Source organism: Camelus bactrianus, chromosome 6 (genome assembly GCF_048773025.1).
Source record: "Camelus bactrianus isolate YW-2024 breed Bactrian camel chromosome 6, ASM4877302v1, whole genome shotgun sequence".
Classification (NCBI taxonomy): Eukaryota; Metazoa; Chordata; class Mammalia; order Artiodactyla; family Camelidae; genus Camelus; species Camelus bactrianus.
This window is the reverse complement of record NC_133544.1, coordinates 19658890-19682797: the sequence shown is the minus strand read 5'-3', so window position 1 is coordinate 19682797 and position 23908 is coordinate 19658890. Positions and strand designations below refer to the sequence as shown.

Genomic DNA, 23908 nt, shown 5'->3' with positions numbered 1-23908 from the left:
TGGCCTGAATAAAGTCCATTTTTTCATCCTAACTACCAGTCCTCTGTTACCCCTAGTATTTCCTTTTTGCTTTCTAGGGAGAAATAGCTAATCTGAAACAAACGCACACAGGGTGTTCATTTACTCCCTTATTCTGCAGGCATTTTTGCTGAGCACCTACTGAACTCCAAGGCCAATTGTAAGAATAAGATCCAGCCTCTACTCTGAAAGAGGTTACAATCAAATTCAGGAGAAATGTGAATAAGTAACTCAAAGTTTAATGTAAAAAGAGCCATAAGAAGTATTTAGAGAATCAAGATACCATTGCGGGTTAGGATGACCAGCAAAGGCCTCACTAAAGGACGTGGAATTTGGGACGGGCTCCAGATGAGGGCTAGAATGGCAACAGACGAGAGTTACAAGAGAAAGAACAAACGCAAGTCTACAGGAAAATATGGGCTATATTCTAAGAGCAACAGCAACAAACCCAAAAAAAGTAATTTGGGCCAAAGGATAGTGTCTGAAGTGTGTTGTGTTGGAATCATATTGTGGGGAACAACACCTGACTTAGCAGGGAAGGGTGACCCACTGAAGGGTTACCATGGGGATGTGAGTAATAGCTGCATAATCCATTACGGTGTGTGGCCCTCTTCCACTCACCTCCACACCTTCTCTCCTTGGCCTCTGCCCATTCTGGGCCCCAACTATATCAACCCTGGGTAGCTCTGTCCCAGCCACTGCACCCGGACCACTCATCTCTACCTGGCTGTTTGGCAGGCACTGGACCTCCCTCAGAGGGAGGGACACTGAGCCTACCGTTCCTCGCCCTCCTTTCTGTGCCTGCCAGCAGAGCCTTTGGAGCAGCTCTCTTGGAGAGGAAGGGAACCTCCTAGGGGTGGAAAACTGGAGGAGGTTCGTCTGTTAGGCTGCTCCACTCTCAGGCTGTGAAATGAGCTGCAAAGACAAACAGACCTCTCGCCGTGCCTGGCTGGGGCACAGACAGACGCATGCCAACGGAGCCGGGTTACTGGGGAAGCACCCAAAGCAGATCATCCTAAGTCACACACCCTTGTCTCCAGAGGCACAGCAAAGGACAGGGTCTGTGACCATTTTGTGGAGTCACTGAGAGCTGCAAGGAAGGTCAGAGAAGAATTTAGAGAGAAAGAGCTGACGATTGCCTTTCCAGAGATGTGTGCGTGCCAGCTTCTTGCTAAAAACAAAAGGATAGTCTACTTCAGCCCCAGGAATCTTCAGACCTGAGGATTTAGGTCAACAACTCAGGATACTTGGTTCCCCCCACATCCGGATTTATTGACCAGTAGCATCTCTTACTACCTAGCCATTGATATGAGAGAAGAAGGTTGATATTTCAAGTCACAACAATCTCTAATGATAAGGTTACTTTTGACAGCTATTGAGAAATTTTCAGAACATTTCCCAAGTAGCAGGATGGCTCTGGTAGGAGAGGGGTGATGTAGTTACTGCAAAGATCCTCAAAGTCGTGCAAACCTTTGGGTTTCTTCAATTGACTGAAAGCTCAGCAGCTATCATCCTCAAAACATTTTTACTTTAAATAAAGGGAAGTTCTCCAAAGCCCAAAGCCACCACTGTCCTAGAGCATTGGCCTCAAATGATCATGCATTTTACATCAGGGGACTCAGTCTGAATACAGGTTTTTTTTTATCCATGCCAAGCCAAAATGTAAACTAGGATGATTGCAACTCTAAGACAGAATAATTCACAGTTCCATTAACTGTTTTTTGTAACTCGGTTTTGCCAAAGTTAATTGGTTAAGGGCTTTTTGCTTTGACCAAAACTGATAGAACATAAAAGAATTTTTGCTGAGTCTGAATTCCAAGAAAACAACACTAGAAATTTTTGAAAAAAATTAGAAAAAAAAATCTGAACCAAGTAAGTTCTGAACTGTTTAATTAACAAATCATTGCTCCTTAGCCAAGAGCCCTCAACAGTAATGGATCTTCAGAATAAAAAGCAAGTCAGAGCACATTTTTTTCTTTGCAACTTTAAGTGTAAATAAATCTACCTTTTAGTGAGTGCCTACTGGTCTCAGTGCTAAACATTTCTACATAAATTATTTTATTGTATACTATCAACCCCAGAGGAATCTGATCTCTCCACACCACTCCTCTTATAATTTCTGGTGATTTGACCCACATTAAGTTTCAATTATTTGTGTGATAAAAGAAGAGAAATGAGATTGCCTAGGCCCAGAGAGATGAGGCAAAAATCACGTGTACTCTGTTGTGTAGCGAGTTTTACTCAATGATTTTATAATTAACTAAAAGATGCTGGCGACAGGCTGATAGAAGGGGTGAATCAACCTGGGATTGATTTTTTTCAATAAATAACTCACAAGTGTAAATCAAGAAGCAGTTTACAGTGTACAGTTAGGCACTCAATTCTTCCCAAGTAAATATGGCTGAGTCTTCTGGGATTTTTACTCTTGGAGCAGGTGGAAGGAAATAAGGCAGTTAAGGGTTTTCCTGCTGACACACTATCTCTGCCAAGTTTCTGAAATCCACTTTGTTAATTATGTTCTGCTTCTGAGTCTAAAGGAAGCAAAAACTCTAAAAGAAAGTGGACTTCTCATTTCTCACAGGTGGCACTGAGGCTGATCCTATGCCGCTATGGTGATGGTCATTTTATATGTGTGCTGGGGGTAGGGGGAGAGGACTCAGCACGAAGGAGAAGGATAAATTTGTGTTTCACCATCTGCCTATTGGCACTAAAGTTCCTCTCATTATTGTGAGGAAGAGCTCTGACTTTACTGAATTACAGTATACAGGTAGCTTATCATTTACAATCCATTTTGCTGAGACAGCAAACTCCAGGAGATTTCATAGGTCATAGAAGCTATAGGCTGAAATGAAATGTAATTATGCAAGCTCAAGAGGGAGAAAAAGAGGATAACAGTGATATTTGAGTTACAAGGCAATTTTGTTTGTACACAGAGACTTCAAGAAAAGATTGGTAATTTATGATCATCTGAATCTTTAGACAGGCATTTTCTTATTAATAGTAGGAGCCTTTTTTGAGGCTCAGCGATGTGCTACGTTCTTCACAGAGAGTTTATCACCTTGAGTCTTTTGAACTATTCAATAGTATGTGTCATTATCCCTATTTAATAAATGAGAAAACTGAGGTGCAGAGCTGTCAGGTAAGTCCCCAAGGTCACATGGCCGTAAGTGGTGACGTTACGATGCAAACCCAAAACTAACTCAGAAACACTGTCTCTTCCTAGCACTTCAGGTCAACCCCTTTCACAGAAGATTATTCTTGCCCCTGTTGTAATTCTCCAACATTGCTTGATCATTTTCTTAAATTTCTCCTTAAACCCCTCCAGTTCTTGATCATCTTAGTCTGAAAAAAGCCAAAGTCCTCACAAAAGCCTTCAAAGACCTATGCTGTTTGTCCGCCAGCCTTGACTCGTTATCTCTGACCCACCTCCTACATCCTTCCGCATCCCTCACTCCAGCCACACTGAACAGGTCCCCCAGGCATGCTGTCGCCTCACGGGTCATGTGCTAGCCGTTTCTTCTGTCTAGGGTGCTCCTTCCCCAGGTATCCATGGGGCTTGCCCCTTCACCTCCAAGTTTTTGCTTAATTGTAGGCTTCTCACTTAAATCTTCCCTGAATTCCCTATTTAAATCGGAAGCTGCTCATCACTCTTCATCCCACTTCCTGCTTTATTTTCCTCTGCAATGCTTATTACCCTCTGAAACTCTAGACATCTTAGACATTTACTGACTTCGTAAATGTCTTTCTCCCGCCATTAGTATACAAATTCAGTACAAGGGATTTTTGTCTATCTTTCCCCACAGTTGTAACCCCAGTGCCTGATACTATGCCTCGCACATAGCAGTGGCTCATCGAATATTTGATGAATGATGAGTAATTTCAAGCCAAAGCAATAGATGGGGCAAGAATCATTTTACATTTCTGTTCCTCAGTTGTTTGTCTTAACATTAAAGTTACAGTAAAAACATCTCTTTTTATGGGTTCTCTGGAAATCAGCAAGCATAGTAGCTAAGTACTACGTGTGAACAACCTACAAATTTATGTTGCAAGTCAATCCTCATTTGAAAAAATGAAAGACAGTTATTTGTGGGCACTGACAGCTTTAAGGGATTTTAAAGTAGCATAATTAATCTTAAAACATGCTAACAACTTATATAAAATTAAGTTGAGGCAGATGTCTTCCTGCCTCTTCATCGTTGCTTTTGGATCATCATCCCTCATCCTCCGTAAAGCCTTTCCCCAACTTTGACTCTCATGCCCTGAGACGTTAATGCCCAAACATCTTTCTTGTTGTTATCTATGAACTCCAAAGTCATTCTGTCTCATTTCTTGAAGATTTCAGCTCCTGACTCACTGTTACTTCTCTAACACTGCTGCTCTGTAATTTTTGGTGATTTCAATGTCCATGTGGATCTTCTTTCCTATACCTTGGCCTCTGACTTCCACTCCTCCAATAAATGTGCCCTCTGCTTGACCTCTAGACTTCACTTCCATGTCTTACCAATGTCATTACTAATGACTACAAACCTTTCATAATCTCAATCTCAAACATCCTGCTGTCTTTCCATCTGTTTTCTTCTAATACATTCATTCCTTTAATTCTTTGGTCCGTTTAGGAGCTACAATCCATTAATAATATTTCACTGCCTTTCACCTCTCCTGTATCTTCATTCCTTCCTTGTGAAGCTTAAATTCCATGATCCATCATTATAAGCACTGACTTGCATACACAGTCAACTAACTACCTTGCCCCACTCTCTTATCATCCTTGCCTGGGAAAACCCTACCTTGGTGAAATCTAATTACCCATTGATGTGGGCCCTGACTTTCAACAGGTGGGCATGACATTGTTTCACTTTAAGTCATTCACTCCAAGTGGGTCCTAGGTGCTGTAGCAAAAGCACCCCATTTACCTAGCTGCTCTCCCACTCCCCTGAATGAACATGTCACGCCTCCTCCCCTCTTCTCAGTACTCTAGTCCTTCTCTCTCATTTTCACGCCCAGTTGATCATCTTGACTTCCATTTCATTTAGAATAAAATCAATCAGAAGAGAATTCCTCATGCTCCCATCACCACATCTACTCATCCTCCTCTATCTATGTCCACATTTTCTGTCATCTCTCCTGCATTTTAAGTCACTTTTTAAGGCATTAGCAGCCCTCTCCCTTCTGTCCCATAGCATCTATATTTTCCTCTTTACTGGATTATCCTCCATCAACATTCAAACATGTTATAGTTTCCCCCAACTGTAAACAATATTGCTTTAGCCTATAGGTTAAAAGATACCTAAGAGACATAGCAATCAGCTGCAATACCCAGTTCTGTTTGGATCCAGCCTCTCTTGGAACACTGATTGAATGTTTGTTGACTTTAAAGAGTTATTATTATTTTTAGGTGTTCTTTTATCTTAAAAAGATTCTTTATCTTTTAGGGCTATGTATCTATTTTTAATTTAATAATATATTTTATCTGACCCAATATATCAAAATTATCATTTGGACATGTCATCAATATAACATTATTCATGAGATATAAAAAATGTAATGAAGAATGTGATGTATGTAATATAAAACAGTTTACATTTAAACATGCATTTTTTATTGAGTTATAGTCAGTTTACAATGTTGTGTCAATTTCTGGTGTACAGCACAATTCTCAGTCATACATGAATATATATTCATTTTCATATTTTTTCAACATGAGCTACTACAAGATGTTGAATATATTTCCCTGTTCTATACAGTATAAACTTCTTTATCTATTTTATATATACCAGTCAGTATCTGCAAATCTCAAACTCCCAGTTTATCCTTTCCCACCACCCTCCTCCCCGGCAGCCACAAGTCTGTATTCTATGTCTGTGAGTCTGTTTCTGTTTTATATATAAATTTTTTTTTTTTTAGATTCCACATATGAGTGATATCGTATGGTATTTTTCTTTCTCTTTTTGGCTTACTTCACTTAGAGTGACATTCTCCAGGGCTATATATTGAAATCTTGTAATTTAAAAATATCCCTTCAACTCCCTGTCTACTTCTGTGTCCTTTTGCAGGAAGACATCAGAAAAGAGTTGGCTAGAATTCTAATTTCGCTCCCCTAATCTCTGTTAAGTTCGTGCCAATCAGATTTTCACCATGCCACCAAAACTGCTCTTTTCAAGGTCACCAGTGACTTCCACAGTTGCTAAATCAAGCGGCCAATTCTTAGTTCGTGTCTCAGAAGCATTTGACTCTGTTGATGACTTTATCCTCCTTGCAACACCTTCTTCTTTTGGCTTCCAAGACACTACTCTCTTGGTTTTTCTTTGCACATCTGATTGCCCTTCCCAGGCTCCTTTTCTGGTTCTTCCTCTTCTTTCCTAATCTCTTGTTGTTGGAGTGCCCTGGGGCTCCACCTTTAATCTTCTTTCTACCTCTATCTTCATCCACGTCCTTGGTGATCTCATCTACTCATATGGCTTCACATAATGCCTGTGATATACCTTAATAGAAATCTCCAAACCAGACAACTCTCTCAAATTCCAGACTTGTAACACACTGTCTACTTGACACAGCCACCTGGATGTCTAATTGACATCTCAAACTTGGCCTGTCCAAAACTGGACTCCTGATCATGCCCTCCAAACCTGCTTCACCTGCAGCCTTCCCCATCTCAAGAAAGGCAACTCCATTCTTCTAGCTGCAGACCGTAAGTCATGGTGTCATTCTTGACCCCCTTTTCTCTCATACCTCATATCCTATCCATCAGAAAATACCATTGGTTCTACCTTTTAAATCTATACAAACTCCCACCATTCTCAGCACCTCCACCGCTACCACTCTGGTCCAAGGCACCGTCCTCTCTCTTGTTGGTCTCCATGTTAGCACACCTTGCTCCCTTTGGCTTACTTCCAAAGCAGTAGTCAGATTGATCCTTTTAAAATAACTCAGTTTATACCATTCTTCTGAAGGCTTCTGATCTCATTCTGATGAAAAGACAAAGAACTCCAGCCACATCTGATCTGTCTCCCCAGGACCTTTCTGAGTTCTTCTCCCACATTTCCTACCTGCTCCCTATTGTCTCAACTCCAGCCACACTGGCCTCCTTGCTTGTTTAAAAATACCAGGTACACCCTCACCTCAGGGCCTTTGCAATGCTGGTCTCTCTGCCTGGAATGCTCTTCCCCCAGATATAAACGGGGCTCTCTCCCTCACCTCCTTCAGACCTTCACTCAACTGTCGCCTCAATGAGGCCTTCCCTGACACCTCCCCCTGTCTCTAATTGTGACCCTGCCTCTGGGCTCTTCCTCTCCCCCATTCTGTGTTACTCTTCTCCATGGTACTTGTCATCATCTAATATACTATGTGTTTTGCTTTTTCATTGTAATTGTCCCTCTCTCCCCACTAGAATGTAAGCATGAGAAGAGCAGGAATTTCTGCACGTGTAGTTTACTGCTATAGCTCTAGCAGTAACTGTACTGGAGACACAGGAAACAATCAGTCAATACTCATTGAATAAATGCATATCCTGGTTTTAAATTCTTTTAAACAAATAATTAGACAAACTCACTGTCTGGAACTTATAGCCTTTAGGCCTTTGTTATTTTTAATTCAGTATTAATAAATTAATTAAACTGCCTTTTAAGCAGTAAATTAATCTTTCTGCTCTTAGATGTATTTCATTTACCAATTTACAGATGTGACTACACATTTATAATGGATCAGCTTCTACGTATTGACCTTTGGAAAAGCCCACATTTGTTACAAGCAAACAGAGAAGAGACATGCAATTGCTGCTGAAACATTGGCAAGCTGATTAGTATTTATTTAATTTGCAACTTAATTCATCAAATGTTAGTTGTAAATAATAATAACAAAATATCTCACAAAAAAAGGGAAATTTCAGTGTTTGATGTTCAAGTATTTGGTGATTCTAGAGCACATAATTGCTTCTGAAGAGCAATTTGTTCTTCCTATGACATCAAATATCAGTTGGCTCGTCTTTTTTTCCTGGCATCATTAAAGTTTGGTGATATTCTTGCCCGGTACATAACCCTGCAGGATGTACTCTCTCCAAATTCAGGTCCTGTTACTTTCATTAGACACTTAACTGGAGATGGTTCCCATGACCTAGACGATTAGACTTCAAACTATCTGCCAAGCACAGCTCAGCTACGGTCTGCTTTGTGAGTAAATACTTGCTAGAGACAAATTCTCATGAAGCCCAGTGCCCATTGCTTGATGAACTCTTTGTGGAACGTGCCAGAGTCAATAAGAAAGACGGGGGCCCTCCAGATTGAGGGCTTCCATCCATATGGCTGTATTCATGAATGAACTCAGGTCCCTTAACCGCTGATGGCTACTCTCCATAGTCTTCTCACTCTAAAAACAAAATTGAAAAATTTAACTATATTTTAACTATAAGGGAACTATATTTAATACCTTGTAATGACCTTTAATAGAAAAGAATATGAAAAGGAATATATATATATATATGTATATGTATTAAAGTCACTATGCTGTACACCAGAAATTAACACAATATTGTAAATCAACTATACTTTAATTTAAAAAAATACTCAAGCTTCATGTTTATAAAAATCAAGTAGCAACTTCTTGCAGCCTTGAACCCTGAGAATATAAATCTCAGCTAAGTGTAATTACAATGATATGGAGCAGAAGTTTAAATATTGGAATTCATTCGCTAATCAGTCACTACCAATTACATGAAATATTTAAAATATGGTTATAAAAATAAGGAATATGTAATTAAATATTTAATATTTTAATTGATAAAATATAAAATAAGAGATTTTAGGTTAAATATCTGTAGTCCTATTCAAACTATTATTCAATGCAAATAAAAATGGTGAGTGAGATATGTAACCTGGACTCTGTGGGACTGAAAAAAAGAACACAGAATGTCACATTAAAAGCCATGAGTTAATTCTGCTTTAGTAACTAATGCTAATATCTACACTGTCCCCAGCCTCACCCCAACACACATTGTTTTCAGAAGTGACTTGAATCTCATTTCAGATTGTTAGTGTAGATATGGGAGTTTTCTTTCCAGGAATACACTTACAGCCTTCTAAAGAATTTGTGGCAAGACTGTTCTGAGTCATGAATTCACCGTGTAACTGGTTATGACTCCCAAGTTCTGCATCCTTAGGAGAAGATTTTCACATTACTGGTATTGATCCATATCAATGAGCAGTTCATCAATCCTAAAACCCCAGTCCCCAGAGACTGAGAAATTTATGTCACTTTGAGCCTGTTCAAATTTATTTCTCTTACCTCTTGAGACCCTTCAATAATTGTATGGTGTAGTTTTCCAGAGTAAAATTGACATCTGTCTCTGATTCCAGGAGTTTGCATGTATTGCAATGGGAGATACTGAACTATTACTTGTATTGATAGATACTGGCATTCCAAGCAATAAAAATGGGAGCCCCTTGCAACGTATCAAATTAGAAGCAAAATCTCCCTCCTTAGACCAGTGAGTGGCTGTACGTGAAAAACTTGAGTACATATTTACTCTGAGCAGAAGGAATCATGCTGTCTCCCCAAGAATCTCAGCCCTGTTTGACCTTCTGGCCAAGAACTAGAAGGCCCTGGCTGCTCAGCTCTCTCTGAATTACTCTGTTCTCTCCCTCCCAGAGACATCTCTTACACCAGCATTGCTGCCCTGCCATCCAAAGGCCTGGAACACCTGAAGGAACTGATAGCCAGAAACACTTGGACTCTGAAGAAACTTCCTCTTTCCTTGAGTTTCCTTCACCTCACACGGGCTGACCTTTCTTATCCGAGCCACTGCTGTGCTTTTAAGAATCAGAAGAAAATCAGAGGGTAAGTGGCAGTATCTGGAATAAGTGACAAAAGGCCTTGGTGGAAATTGAATTAATTTCTAGGTTTGGGGAAGAAGCTTTATGGTTTTAAAACCACGTGGGGAAGAATTTGGAAGCATCTGACAGAAACATGAAATTCATAGGACACGACGACTCCATAGGCCAGGAGGCTGCAGATAAGAATAAGGCCAGAGTCACTGAATCGCAGCAGAGGAGGGGAGGAGATTAGGTGATGATGCAGGAGACACAGGAATGACCAGATCATGCAGAACCTTCTAGAGATTACACAGACGTGATTTCTGGCCTCCAGACACAACACGTATTTGGTGCCACAACTATGAGGACTAATCCAGGAACAACGCACGCATTGGGGTTTGTGCCCCAGCTCTGCCACTTCCTAGCTGTGTCATTCCAGCTTAACCTCTCACTTAACCTCCCTGAGCCTTCGTACATGGAGATCATAAATGCTGCCACTTACAGAGGTTTCGAGAAGATTAAATGAGAAACTGGGTTAAAAACACCTATCACAAAGACCTGGAATGTAAGCTCTCAATAAATACTAGCTATAATATGTGTAATTTTATAATCAGGCTGTGAAAGAGGGACGGCCTTCTTTTTCTCTCCGTGCTTTCTCTGAATCTTGTCTTCACCTACACTTTTACGCTGTGTTATTTCCCCCTTTATGTCTCATGCAGTCCCCTGTTCTCTTAACAACACCTTCATTTATCTCTTACTCTTTCTCTCAGTTTCTACATATCATCTGCTGGGTGATTTTCTGCACTCAAACTGGCAGTTGGAAATAAGTTGGGATCTAGCTGTGGAGGCAGAAGCAAACAGGAAAGCTGAGTAGCTGTGCAGAGAAGGCCAGTGTGGGCATAACACCTGCAGAAAACTAGGAGTGGGGGGTGGGGATGCTCTGCTGATACCACGCAGCCCTGAGCAGGAAAGGGCCAGGGATGGGCGGGAGGCTGAACTGCACCTCGAGGGCCGGGTCTAGATTTTTCCTTCATCTCCAAGCAGGTTGGGACACGTAGTCCGTCAGGCATTTTACCCAGAGCTCAACAGACGAATCTGCTCAGCAGCTGAAGCTAGTTAAAGAATCCCATTTGACGTCAGTCTGTTGGGCTAGAAAAAAAAAGAAAGAAAACTTTCTTCCATAAGCATGCCTGCACGATAGTGTTCAGATAGTCATTTGTTCAATAAATGTTTATTGAGCATCTATTATGTGTCTGGCACCGTCCTAACCACCACAATGACCAGGACAGACAAGAGCCCTCTTGCATCTTGTTTACATTCTAGTAGGGGAAGTCAGAAAAGAAACAGCAAAGGAATAAGAAAGTATCAGATAGTGCTGTGAGGGAAACATACACAAGGGTCAGACAATTTAAGAAGACGAAGGAAGGCTCTTCTCAGGAAAGAACATTTGTGTTTAAAACGGAGTAATGAGTAGAGGTAGTCATGAGTGTTTTAGGCAAAGGGGACATGGAGTTCTAAAGCTCTGAATAGGAATAATAATAATGGTAACAATAACTAACATACACATGGCACTAACAGGTGCTGTTGTAAGAGTTTTAAAATAATAAGCTCATCTAATCCTTTAACAACCCTATAGGAAATAGATACTGTCGCTATCCCATTTTACAAATGAATGAACCAATGTCCATAGACCTTCCCGAGGTGAAACAGCTGGAAAATGGTAGAATCAGGTCCTAACTTAGGCAGACTGGCTCCAGCAGCCATGGTTTTTTTTTTTTTTTTTTTAATCACTGCTGTTCTTGAACTGATTGCTGATGAGAGATAAGGGCCAGTGTCCCTGGACCACATTTGGAGAGGGGAGAAATAGGAAATGATGCAGGAGAGACAGGTCTGACCAGATCATATAAAATCTTGTAGAATTATGTATATCATACTAAGTGGTAAGAGATGAGGGGACCATTAATGGATTTTCAGCAAGTGGTGACTTGTATCTGCTGCCTTGCAGAATCCTTGAGTCTTTAATGTGTAACGAGAGCACTATTCGGAGCCTGCGTCAGAGGAAGTCTGTGAATGCTTTAAATGGCCCCTTCTACCAAGAATATGAAGAGGATCTGGGTGACAGCAGTGCTGGGTACAAGGAAAACTCCAAGTTCCAGGATACCCACAGCAACTCTCATTATTATGTCTTCTTTGAAGAACAAGAGGATGAGATCATCGGTTTTGGCCAAGAGCTCAAAAACCCCCAGGAGGAGACCCTGCAGGCCTTTGACAGCTATTACGACTACACCGTGTGTGGGGACAGCGAAGACATGGTGTGCACTCCCAAGTCGGATGAGTTCAACCCGTGCGAAGACATAATGGGCTACAAGTTCCTAAGAATCGTAGTGTGGTTTGTTAGTCTGCTGGCTCTCCTGGGCAACGTCTTTGTCCTGGTCATCCTCCTCACCAGCCACTACAAACTGACTGTCCCACGCTTTCTCATGTGCAACTTGGCCTTCGCGGACTTCTGCATGGGGATGTATCTGCTTCTCATCGCCTCTGTGGACCTCTACACTCAGTCTGAGTACTATAACCACGCCATTGACTGGCAGACAGGCCCCGGGTGCAACACAGCTGGCTTCTTCACCGTCTTTGCCAGTGAGTTGTCGGTGTATACACTGACGGTCATCACCCTGGAGCGCTGGCACGCCATCACCTTCGCCATGCGCCTGGACCGGAAGATCCGCCTCAGGCACGCCTGCGCCATCATGGTTGGGGGCTGGGTTTGCTGCTTCCTGCTCGCCCTGTTCCCTTTGGTGGGAATAAGCAGCTATGCGAAGGTCAGCATCTGCCTGCCCATGGACACTGAGACTCCGCTTGCCCTGGCCTATATTATCCTTGTTTTGTTGCTCAACATAGTTGCCTTTATCATCGTCTGCTGCTGTTACGTGAAGATCTACATCACAGTCCGAAATCCCCAGTACAACCCAGGAGACAAAGACACCAAAATTGCCAAAAGGATGGCTGTATTGATCTTCACTGACTTCATCTGCATGGCCCCAATCTCATTCTACGCTCTGTCAGCACTTATGAACAAGCCTCTCATCACTGTGACCAACTCCAAAATCCTGCTGGTTCTCTTCTATCCACTTAACTCCTGTGCCAATCCATTCCTCTATGCCATTTTCACCAAAGCCTTCCAGAGGGATGTATTTATCCTGCTCAGCAAGTTGGGCATCTGTAAACGCAAGGCTCAGGTGTACCGGGGTCAGAGAGTTTCCCCAAAGAACGTCACTGGTATTCAGGTCCAAAAGGTAACCCAGGACAGGAGGCAAAATCTCCCCAACATGCAGGATGACTATGAACTGCTTGAAAACTCGCATCTAACCCCAAATAAGTGGGACCAAATCTCAAAAGGGTATGAGCAAACAGCTTTGTAAGCTGACAGCAGTAGGGGACTTAGGCTAGTCTCCTGAACATACACATCCCAACCACTGACACACTCCGCACACAGCTGACCTAACCCTTCTGCAAGTCATGTTCTGTGGGGCAAGAGTTCGTCTCTGGAGAGGGACTAGCATTAATCTAATCATCACCTCCAAGAAGGAAGAGGCCGTATCAGCATGTCTGAGCCCAGGTGATATCAAAGTAATCTATACTCTCTAGAAGATTTGCTTGATGCTAAGTGCAGAGATGACATCATGTAAAATGCTTAATAAATACCAACTGAGCTCATGTTGGCATTGAGCTTTCTCACTTTTATATAGCATTTCATACTAAAGATTCAGCAAATGGCAAATGTTATTAACTTGGTTGGTGACCAAAAGATAAAACGGGCCCCACATTGGCTCAGTCCAATTTCACGTTCCCTCATGCATCCAAAGAGAGTCTGAGTTCCTTGAAACTGGAAAGTCAAACATGACATCATGCAAGGAACAGCTATTCTGAGACACGAAGGAAGGGTAAGGCTTAGCTTTGAGTTGTTTTTTTCTGGACTCTGAGACATAATCATCTCTTCACAAGAATCTACCTGATGTGATCCAACTGTTATGTGTTGTCCTGGAAAAACTGGCAAGATTTCAGCTGCTGTGGCTGAGCAAAGGCCGAATTGCTCTTCTTGGCCAGTCTTCTGGTATTAAAGACGTGAACTCTAGAAAGTATTTCTAAATATCGACAAGTGGGAATTATGAGCAGGGTGCACTAGATCACCCACTGATTAGTAAAGCAGGCTGGACACCGGTTAACTGTTGGACCTTGGGTGAATTAGTGGGCCTCGGAAGTCTGTAGAAATAAAGGAGCCTGATGGCTGCTTCCAGTTTTAAATCTCTAAGGTATATCCCATTCCCTCAAAACATACGTTGTCACCAGAAATTGACACCACACTGTAAACTGACTATACTTCAATAAAAATATATATATTACAAAAAAAAATACACTCGTGACAAAGAGAAAGAAAAACAGTAAGGATGCAGAATCGGTTTTTCCTGTCTTATAGAGCTGCCGTCTCCTCTTCGGAGCCTAGACATATGACCCAGGAAATTTTGTTTGTTTCATATTTTGGTTATGATGTCTGAACCAGAAATTCTACTGAGTGACCATATTGAGTTGGGGCTCAGTCAGTCATCTAATTACTAGATCTACATAGCTATGATTATCAGGCCAAAAACAGACTGGCATTTATATAATAGAATAAAAGGTGGTTTTACAAATGCTGGTTATTTGGAGTTACTACTTCTCTGTGCAGAGTTAAGAAAACATTTAACTTGTCTTCAGGGATTGGTTTCTTTACTTAGCCATTTCTGACCCACAGTACAATACTAAAGCAATCAAGAGAGGTTTCTTCTCTCTGAACCTGCCAGCTCTTTCCAGCCTTGTTGACCACTGGACATGGAATCTCTATTCCCCAACAGTCCTCCCTTACTTAAAACAGGATTTTTACCTATAGATCTACTCTCTAGGTTATCTATCAAGGTAGCCCCTTAATTTCATCCCAAGCAGTGACGGCATTTGCTTCTCAATGCTCAGGAACCACACTATGAATTAAAACCAAACCGTGTATTAAAAGCTTTTGTTGTTTTAAGTCTGTGGAGCAGGGTTAGTAGGCCCAGTGGGTCCCCAGATATGGTGACCCCAACTCACCTGGAATCTCTCAATAGCCATACCTATTCCTGATTATCATTGAGACCTGGATGTCTGAGTAGAAGTATTATATACACCGAAAATCATGACTTATCCACCAGTTCACTTGTAACTAATGAAATTAAACAAATGTGTTACTTTTGACATGTGTTTCTCAGCTGTGCCATTTTGGAATATCATGTCCTGATAATTAATATGCTTTATCTTGAGTAGCTGAAATAATGCTTTGGAATCAGTCCTAGAAAAGTAACCTCTACAGGATTGTTGCTAAAACTTGCATTTGCAACATGAAATAAATTTTCTTCCTATGAAATGATCGAAATGATTGTGTTGAGTCCTAAAGTATTGCTTTTTGTAATCTGTGAGCTTCTTTTAGGGCTACCACCATATGTGTTAAAAGTAAAGATGGGAAAAAACTGGCACGTTGGCTAATAAATCCATATTAATAAATAAATCTTTGACTACAAATCACTTAAGTGTAACATTGTATCTTGGTTGTAAATGGTCTTTATGTGAAAAAAGTTTACTCTCGGCAAAATGAATTATGATTCATTGACAGGCAATGAATCTAAAAGAAAACAAATGATTAGTATTGAGACTAGGAGTTTATATAGTGCTCTAATGAAGATAATAAATCTGAAAGACCTGGTCAGAGTTCAGTTTATCTGGCAACTATCTAAAGATAGACCCAAATACCAACTGAGCTCATACTAGTGATTTCAACTATCTAAAGATAGACCCAAATCAGTGAGGAACAGTAGTCTCAGGCCAGTCACAATAGATGTCACAAAATTCATGCCCTAAAGTTTATGCATGTTGTTCAAAGGAGTATCTCTCAAAACACCCTCAAAGTTTGACCCTTGCTCTATTGCTCCATGGCTAACATACTGCATATCAAAAGCAGCCAATTAGAAGAAGAGAGTCTATTACAGGGTAGCACCAGGAGAGTGGCAATAAAGTAAAAGTCAGGGAAAGAAGATGAAACTGGAGTCTTAAGAATTAAAGACAGTAACATATTTGAGGACAAATACTCCTAACTGCTTGAACCCTTTGCAGAAATAAAATAGTAGAGTGATTCTCATTCTTTCTGAAAACCTAAAGGGACAAGACAAACTTGGTAGCAATGTATTGTTTCAAAAGATATAAAAGTTCCAGCTCAGAGTGGTGGACTGAGTCCTGTCATCTCCAACCTTCCTTTTTCAAATTCCACTCAAATAACAGTGAGAAAATATAAAATGGGATCAGGCCAAAACTATATAGTGAACAGGAGAAATGGTACAAACAACAGATCCAAGTCTTTGATGACTTTCTGAAAGATGGAGTCTATGGCCTTGAGCTGGTGGATAACTCAGAGTGGAGAAGCGGAAGTCGACCCAGAACACACTCACAGGATAAAGCTGTATATGTGGAAGGGTGTGTTCCTCCTTGCAGAGTCCCAAGAGACCTCCCAGCCTTAAGGTCACAGGACTGAGAGGCTAGTTAGGGTAATTAATTGCAAGCGCTTCTCACTGGACCCCTCTCACTTCATTCAGTTAGAACAACCAACACATTCAGTGTTTGCCCCAGGCTGAAATCAAGAAACTGATCTTAAAGAAAGTGAATGATTAGTGTAGATAGGGCTAAGTTCCTGGTCTAGGGCAGGGGGCAGGAAACATGAATCCAGCCCACTTCCCACCCTCGCATCATATAGTGAAGTCTGGTCACTGACACAAAGGCATCAACATCAGTGCCCAGGGAAAGGCGCCTTGGGGGGAAAAGAGCCATACCATCTGCCGACATGAACCATTCTCATTCTTTATTCAAAAATAGAAGTGAACCACCAGAATCATCAAACATTTGAGAAAGATGAACTGCATATCAATAGCACAAAAAAAGACCAAATTGAACAAGCAGAACATTTCTCCAGAAAAGACAGTTTAGAAACAGAGTATTATTTTATAATTTCTAATTAGTAACATCAGAGAAATTTCAGAAAATATTAAACCCCAAAACAATAGAAAGCTACCATTAAAAAAAAAAAACCAATAAAAAATCAGAAAGAGTTTAGGCAAATTTAAAATGAGATTGCCAAAGCAAGAGCTCTAATGGAAGGACTGGCAGTTAAAGGAGAGGAAATCTAGACTATTGAACAAATAATTAAAGATGTGAAATGTCTGACAAAAGTTGAAAGATAAAGAGGATCAAAGTCCAACATATGCCTAATAGGAGTTCTAGAGAAAACATAGAAAATGAAGTAACTGGGGCAACAGAGGAAGGAAAAGTTCTTGAGCTGGTAAAGACTGATAGTCTCTCATTAGGACTAAGCAAGTCTTAGTGAAATAGACTCACCACGTACAACAGTCCATGTAAACTGTCAAGACATCTAAAGTAAAGGAGAAATCTAAAATGATTGAGAGCAAATCAAGAAACAAAGAGATAGAAAATCAGGTATTATAAAGAATTAACAATCAGAGTGACTTTAACTTTCCAGTTAACAATACTACGTTAGAAGACAATGGAGCAACACTTTCAATGCTTTGGGAAAAAAAAATTTTAAATCCAGGCTCCTAGGGTGGGGGTAGGGGTATAGCTCAAATGGAAGAGTGCATGCTTAGTCCTGAGTTCAATCCCCAGTAGCTCCATCAAAAAAAAAAAAAAAAAGTAATAATAAATAAATAGACCTAATGACCTCCCCACCCCCAAAAAAAAAAAAATCCAGGCTCCTATAACCAGCTGAATTTTCACCCACGTGTAAGGACAAAATATTGACATGTTTATATTTCAAGAATTTGCAAAGTTTACTTATGTTAGACAAATATCCAAAACTTGGAAATAAGCCAAAAAGATAACTTATTTTTTGTGTGTTTTCAGTGCAGTGCCGGGCTTGACTTCCTATTATCCAGGCTATTTTACAGCTCTGTGAGGACAGAGGTTAACTTGTCCAGAGTATTTTTTTCTGATAGAGATTCAACTAACTTCTGCATGGTTTATGGCCCCACTGGACATTAACCAGTTTAGTATTGAACTCAGCAGTTAACCCTATCACTTAGAATTCCTTATAGATGCCTAACTTCTTAAGTGCTTTTTTGGGTCAGTTTTAATAATTTGCTGATTTCTTCATTAGATTTTAAGTTAAATCTTTATATTTGCAGGAGTCATTTTTTAACTTTACCCGTATCTCCCATCTGAATAATTATTTGAAGTGATATTTCAGATAAGATGTAATTTCCTTCTCAGTGGATCATAACAGACTGCCGGTTTTACAGTTAATGATTTTGTGTTCAATGCTGTAAGCATTTTTAGTTAAATTACATGACTCACTTAAACTTACCAATAGAATATAAATATTACAAACCTTGACAAGTCAAAGTAATAGTATTGCTGACAAAAGTCAGGGGTGGAAGGGGAAAGAGAGGAAAAGGACATGGCAAAGGAGCTAATTCGCTTTCTTACAGGATAAGAGGAGGGAAGGAAGACTGCCAACAGTTAATAAAATAAGAAATAGAAGTTTGTTTTCTAAGGTTATAAAGCCAACCAGTTGAAAAGAATTAAAATTAATACTGGTCATGAAATTTTAAGGCTAGGAGATTATGCTAAGTCAATTAATTTCCTAATCTTCCTATGTGCAGACAAAAAGATATATTGTCTAAATATCTATAGCTCAAAAAACAGGTATATATAACAGAAATACAGTAATATATATAACAGAAGTATAATAATAACCACTGGAAGAACTAAAATCAGAAAATGGCTAAAAGTGGTTTTCTCAAGAGATTGAGACTAAGGATTGAGTGCTGTTATGAACTGAATTGAATCCCCCTCCAAATTCATAGGTTGAAGCCCTCACCCCCAAAGTGACTACATTGGGAATAAGACCTTTATGGAGGTAATTAGTGTTAAATGAGGTCACGAAGGTAAGGCCCTAATCCCATTGGGCTGGTGTCCTCACTAGAAGAAGAAGAGACACTGAGGTATTTTGCCTTCTCATGCACACACAGAGTCACGTGAGGACACAGCGAGGAGGTGGCCATCGGCAAGCCAAGAGGAGAGCCATCCATGCCCAAACTGAATCTGCCAGCACCTCAGACTTGGACTTCGAGCCTCCAGAACTATGAGAAAATTAATTTCTGTTGTTTAAGCCACGCAGGAGGTGGTATTTTCTTATGGTAGCCCAAGCTGACTAGTACAGATGAGAACTTTTCAACTGGTACTCCTCTGTACTGCTAATTTTTTTTTTAATCATGTGCATACTTTTTAAAGACATTAGAATGAAAATTACTATAATTAATAATGTTTTAAGATAATTAACGATTAAAGATGTGGCATTTAAAGAAAGGTGCAGAATGGCTAAGTTTATCAGATAGTTATTATGTCTTTACAGCAGTAAGCAGTGGGGAGGCAGATAACACACTGAAGGTCATGCGAACAGTCATCTACCCATTGTGAAATTTAGATTTTTTAGGATGTGACAAACCTAAGCCACGAGGCTTAAACTGCTTACTTTGCAGCAATTTTTGGTAAGCTGAACACTTAGGAAGGTGAAAGTCCTTTAGAATGAATTCTACTGGACAGCCTAACCATATTAAATCAGAATTTGTTTCCCTTAAATGCATTGCCATAAGTTGCAAAGGGAAAATTAAGCAACTAATTGTTATCTGTAATATGAGTTTAGTAAGTAAAAAGTAAAAACTCTAAATAAAGTAGAGACACCAACATTGTACAAACAACTTCAGTTTCATCACCCACGTCGTATAATTTCAGAATCTGTTTTAGGGTGCTTGCTTTGGCAACACTTGTACTAGAACCTGTTTTAGGAATTTAAGAATATTTGGGAATATTCTATTTCATTTATTGAAATATTTTTGATGGAGGGGGCTTAGAAAGGTGATGGACAACTGCTCTTTGACAGTACACAATAAAAAGTTTAATTGTATCTCAGCACGGGGGCCTCAGTCTTACAAAACCATAACATGATTCTTTGTAGCCCATTTTGGGGGGATTAGAGTCACAATGCACTATAGAAATAGCTCAGACATTTGGAAACCATGGAATGATGTATTAATAATTAATGGGATATAAACAAAGGAGTCTAGTCATTAAGAAGCTTAAAATAAAAAACAGTACTATAGATCTGCCCTTAGATGGGGAGTATTTTGACAAAAGCCTATTTATGACTTATTCCTGTGACTCAGGTTTCTTTCACCACAGGCCCTGCAATTTAAGGACTAACCCCAAAGGGAGTTGCAAAACAGTCCGACAGAGCCTCAGTACTCTAGGAGGCTTTTCAAGTTTCTCAGCAAGGGCCATATTAAACAGATGAGGTAAAAGTTGGAGAAAAACAAGACTAGTTTCATCCCTGTTTCTTTTCAGCAAATCCCAGGTTTAAATTTTATCACATTCCACCTCAGTTCCCCGGACACCATGTGGGGAAGACTTCTGGGATGACAGTGGACATATTTAGATATTGTCAAATGAGATACTGGCAAATGATTTGTGGATCCTGGGATTTGTTATTAGTAACAAATTAGAACCATTCTGGTCTACTTGCTCTCGATATTTCTCTGACTTCTCCAAGTGTTCTTTAAGCACTCGGACAGAAGAGGAGCTAGGGGAAGTATTAATAGCTTCAGCAAATGTTGGAGAAATGAGATACCTCGACCAGCCAATGCCGTGGTCCAAACGAAAGAGGAGAGGCCTGACGCCATACCTGTTTTCACCATCTGCAGGCCAGCTTGGGAGAAAGGGAAAAAGTGAGCGCACCTCTGGCACTCACAGGTCTTCCGAGACTTCCAACTTGCTACTTGGTTTCATTTTAATTAGCACACTTGAGCCACTAGTGGGAGCAACAGTTGGAGGAAATTAAAGCATTTTCTTCTGCTTCTTTAACCGTTGGACCATCAAGCCTAAGTGGTACCCGTGAATTCTTTCCAAACCCACTCACCCTGCAACCATACCCCATCTTCCATCTAGAAACCCTTAACCTACACCAACCTTTCCATCCTGTCCTAGTCCAAATACCCTCTTTAACCTATCCATTCTGTTCTAATCCCTCCACATCCTAAAAATATCATTTCTATGGCCCTCATGCCACCATCAAAAAGAGGAAAGGGACCTATATGCTGCATCTAGGGCATATTCAGAAACTTTTCAAGAATCATCATCAAAGGCTGGTGATGGAGACAGTGAGGAAGTGCGGAGAATAGTAGTAGGAGTGGTTCAACGTTCAGGATTAAAGATGGTAATTATCTATAAGGAGAAAAACGCATAGCTGGTGCTGCCTATCATTTGTCTCAGGTGAAAGGAAATGCAGGGGCTAATAATTTTATGTTTATATGGTTGCCACTTAGAGTAATTGCTCAGTGATGTCCACTGTTTCTGCAGAAATATTCTTTAACTTTTTCATAAGTTAATAACAACCATAACAAAATCAGTGGTTGGAAGAATGGTCCAGAAACAGCTAATCCACATGTTTGCTTTAAGGTTCTACTGAATGAACTTTCTCAAACATGCCTGAGGCAATCCTCAGCTTTGTCTTATACAAGGTACTCATAGGTACTAAGAGTCAGTCTAATGGAAATGATAATTAAGTGAAAAACAAAAAAGCTCAATTTGTTTATTTATTCAAAGTTTGAGCAAAGAGAGACACCAACAGGCTGGAAAGTCAGTGGATCATCTAATGTTGGTCTTAATTCCACAGAAATACATGGAAACTGCTTTTGAAAAATCGCTGCAAAGAACTTAATAATGGTTTCTAGGACTTTGGCTTTTCAGTTACAAAGTCCCCTGGGAGCTGCCAACTAAGTGTTAAACGGAAACTTAGAAGTTGACAATCACTGACTTGTTTCCTCAGGCTGCATTTCCTCTGAGTTCACTAAGAAGGAAGGGGAGGGAAAGCGGAGAAGTTGGCATTAGCCTTAACATACAGAAATATTTTTCAAAGGAAGAATCATCATTGACTTTGGGTAATAAAATTACTGGGAAATAGGTTAATGATGATAGCTCTAAGGTCAACAGAATGCTATCAAATGCCTCTATTATGAGGAAATTTAGTTAAAAGGAAAATTAAGGCATCAGCTCAGCCTCTTTAATAGAATTGGGTCATGCAATGTATCACAAAAGAAAAAGTCCTAAATTCTAGACGACAAATAAAATTGTCAAACATCAAAAACTTTTTATAGCTAGTTGCTAGTTATTCTAACTAAATTCGAGTATTTTATGTTGTCTCTATGTATTATACACCTTGTATAATTATTACAGACTAGGATGCCCATTTTCTAGTAAATGAAGTACAGACTTTCCTCTTTGAGTTACTGTAAAATAATAAAGTTAGTGCCTTTGCATTCTCCTCATCTGTCAGTACCTTCATCACCATACAAACATGCCACTGTTTGTCCCAGGCTTTTTAAAAATCTCTTCTTGACGCCACTTCTCTCCCATTACTCTTTTTGGCTTGTTTGTCACAAAACTTGAAAACAAACAAAAAAAGTGTTGCCTTTACTCAGTGTTGCAAATTGCTTCCTTCCCATTCTCTGTTAAACCTACTCAAACTAGGTTTTCAATCCCATGGAAACCAATCTCATTAAGGTGTTTCATGAATCCACATTACTAAACCCAATGGTCAGTTTTCAGTCCTCATGTTATTGACCAGTAACAGGCAGTACTTGATACACCTGTTCACTTCCTCCTCCTCATTGACGCCTTTTCTTCCCTTTGCTTCCCGGACACCACGCTACGCTGGTTTCCCACGTACTTCACTGACTGCTCTTTCTCAATGGCCTTTGAATCAGCCTCTCAATGTCATGATACCGTGGGTTTCAGTCCCTGATTCTTTTGCCTCTTCTCTCCACACTTATTCCCTAGGTGATCTCATACAGTCACAGGGCTTTAAATACTGTCTATGTGTGATGATATCTCCAGATCAGACCCTTCTCCAAACTCCAGATGGATATCCATCTGCCTCCTTACCAACTCCACTTAATGTCTAATAGGTATCTAAAAGTCAACAAGCCCAAAACTGAACTCCCAACCTTCTACCCCAAAAACCTCTTCACCTACAGCCTTCCCCATCTCAGTTGATGGCAAATCCTTCAAGGTGCTCAGACCAAAATCTTGAAGTCTTCCTTGATTCTTCTCTTTCTCTCACACATCGCATCCAGATCATCAACAAGCCTTTTTGGCTTAACCTTCAAAATGTATTTAGAATATGACCACTTCTTACACTTTCACTGCTGTCATCCTGGTCTGGATTACCAACATCTCTCTTTCTTGAATTATTAAATGGTCTCCAATGTTCTTCTCTTGCCCCCTACAATCTATTAAGGGGTTGACAAACTGCTACCTACTGGCCAAATTGGGCCCACTGCCCGGTTTTGTAACATCCTAAGGGCTAAACCAGCTATCCTGGATTATTATTATTATTATTTTTTTGCTTGCTTTTGGGGGTGGGGTGGGGAGGTATTTAGGTTTATTTACTTATTTTTAATGGAGGTACTGGGGATTGAACCCAGGACCTCATGCACGCTAAGCATTCACTCTGCCACTCAGCTATACCCTCCCCTGCAGCTATCCTGATTTTTTAAAAAATCACAAGATGAAGAATATTTTGAGACCCATAAAAGTTGCATGAAATTCAGATTTTGTTATCCACAAATATAGTTTTAATGGATCACAGCCATGCTCAGTCATTACATATTGTCTGTGGCTACTTCCATGCTACATCAGCAGAGCTGAGTGGCTGTGAGAGAAACTACACAGTCCAAGTCTAAAATGTTTACTCTCTGCCTCTTTACAGAACAATTTGCCAACCTTTGGTGTATCCCAACAGATCAGCTTGAGTGGTCCTTTTAACACTTAGGTTAGACCAGATCGTTCCTCTGCACAAAGTCTCTAAGTGGCTCCCCAGTTCTCTCAGAGCAAAAGCCTTACCACAGCCAACATGGCCCATATAACCTGGCCCCCACTGCCTCACTGCTTTCATCTCCTACAACTCT

The 23908-nt window shown here is 40.3% G+C and overlaps 1 protein-coding gene across 1 annotated transcript in view; it reads left to right on the top strand.

Annotated features, from left to right (window-relative positions):
• The window catches only part of TSHR (thyroid stimulating hormone receptor), a 127908-nt gene extending 112498 nt beyond the window's left edge, over positions 1-15410 (top strand). Inside the window, exons 10-11 of the mRNA XM_045517286.2 lie at positions 9658-9846; positions 11827-15410. Of these exons, the coding sequence (XP_045373242.1) occupies positions 9658-9846; positions 11827-13240 (1603 nt within the window). The 3' untranslated portion in view covers positions 13241-15410. The remainder of the gene's footprint in view (positions 1-9657; positions 9847-11826) is intronic.
• The last annotated feature ends 8498 nt before the right edge of the window (positions 15411-23908 follow it).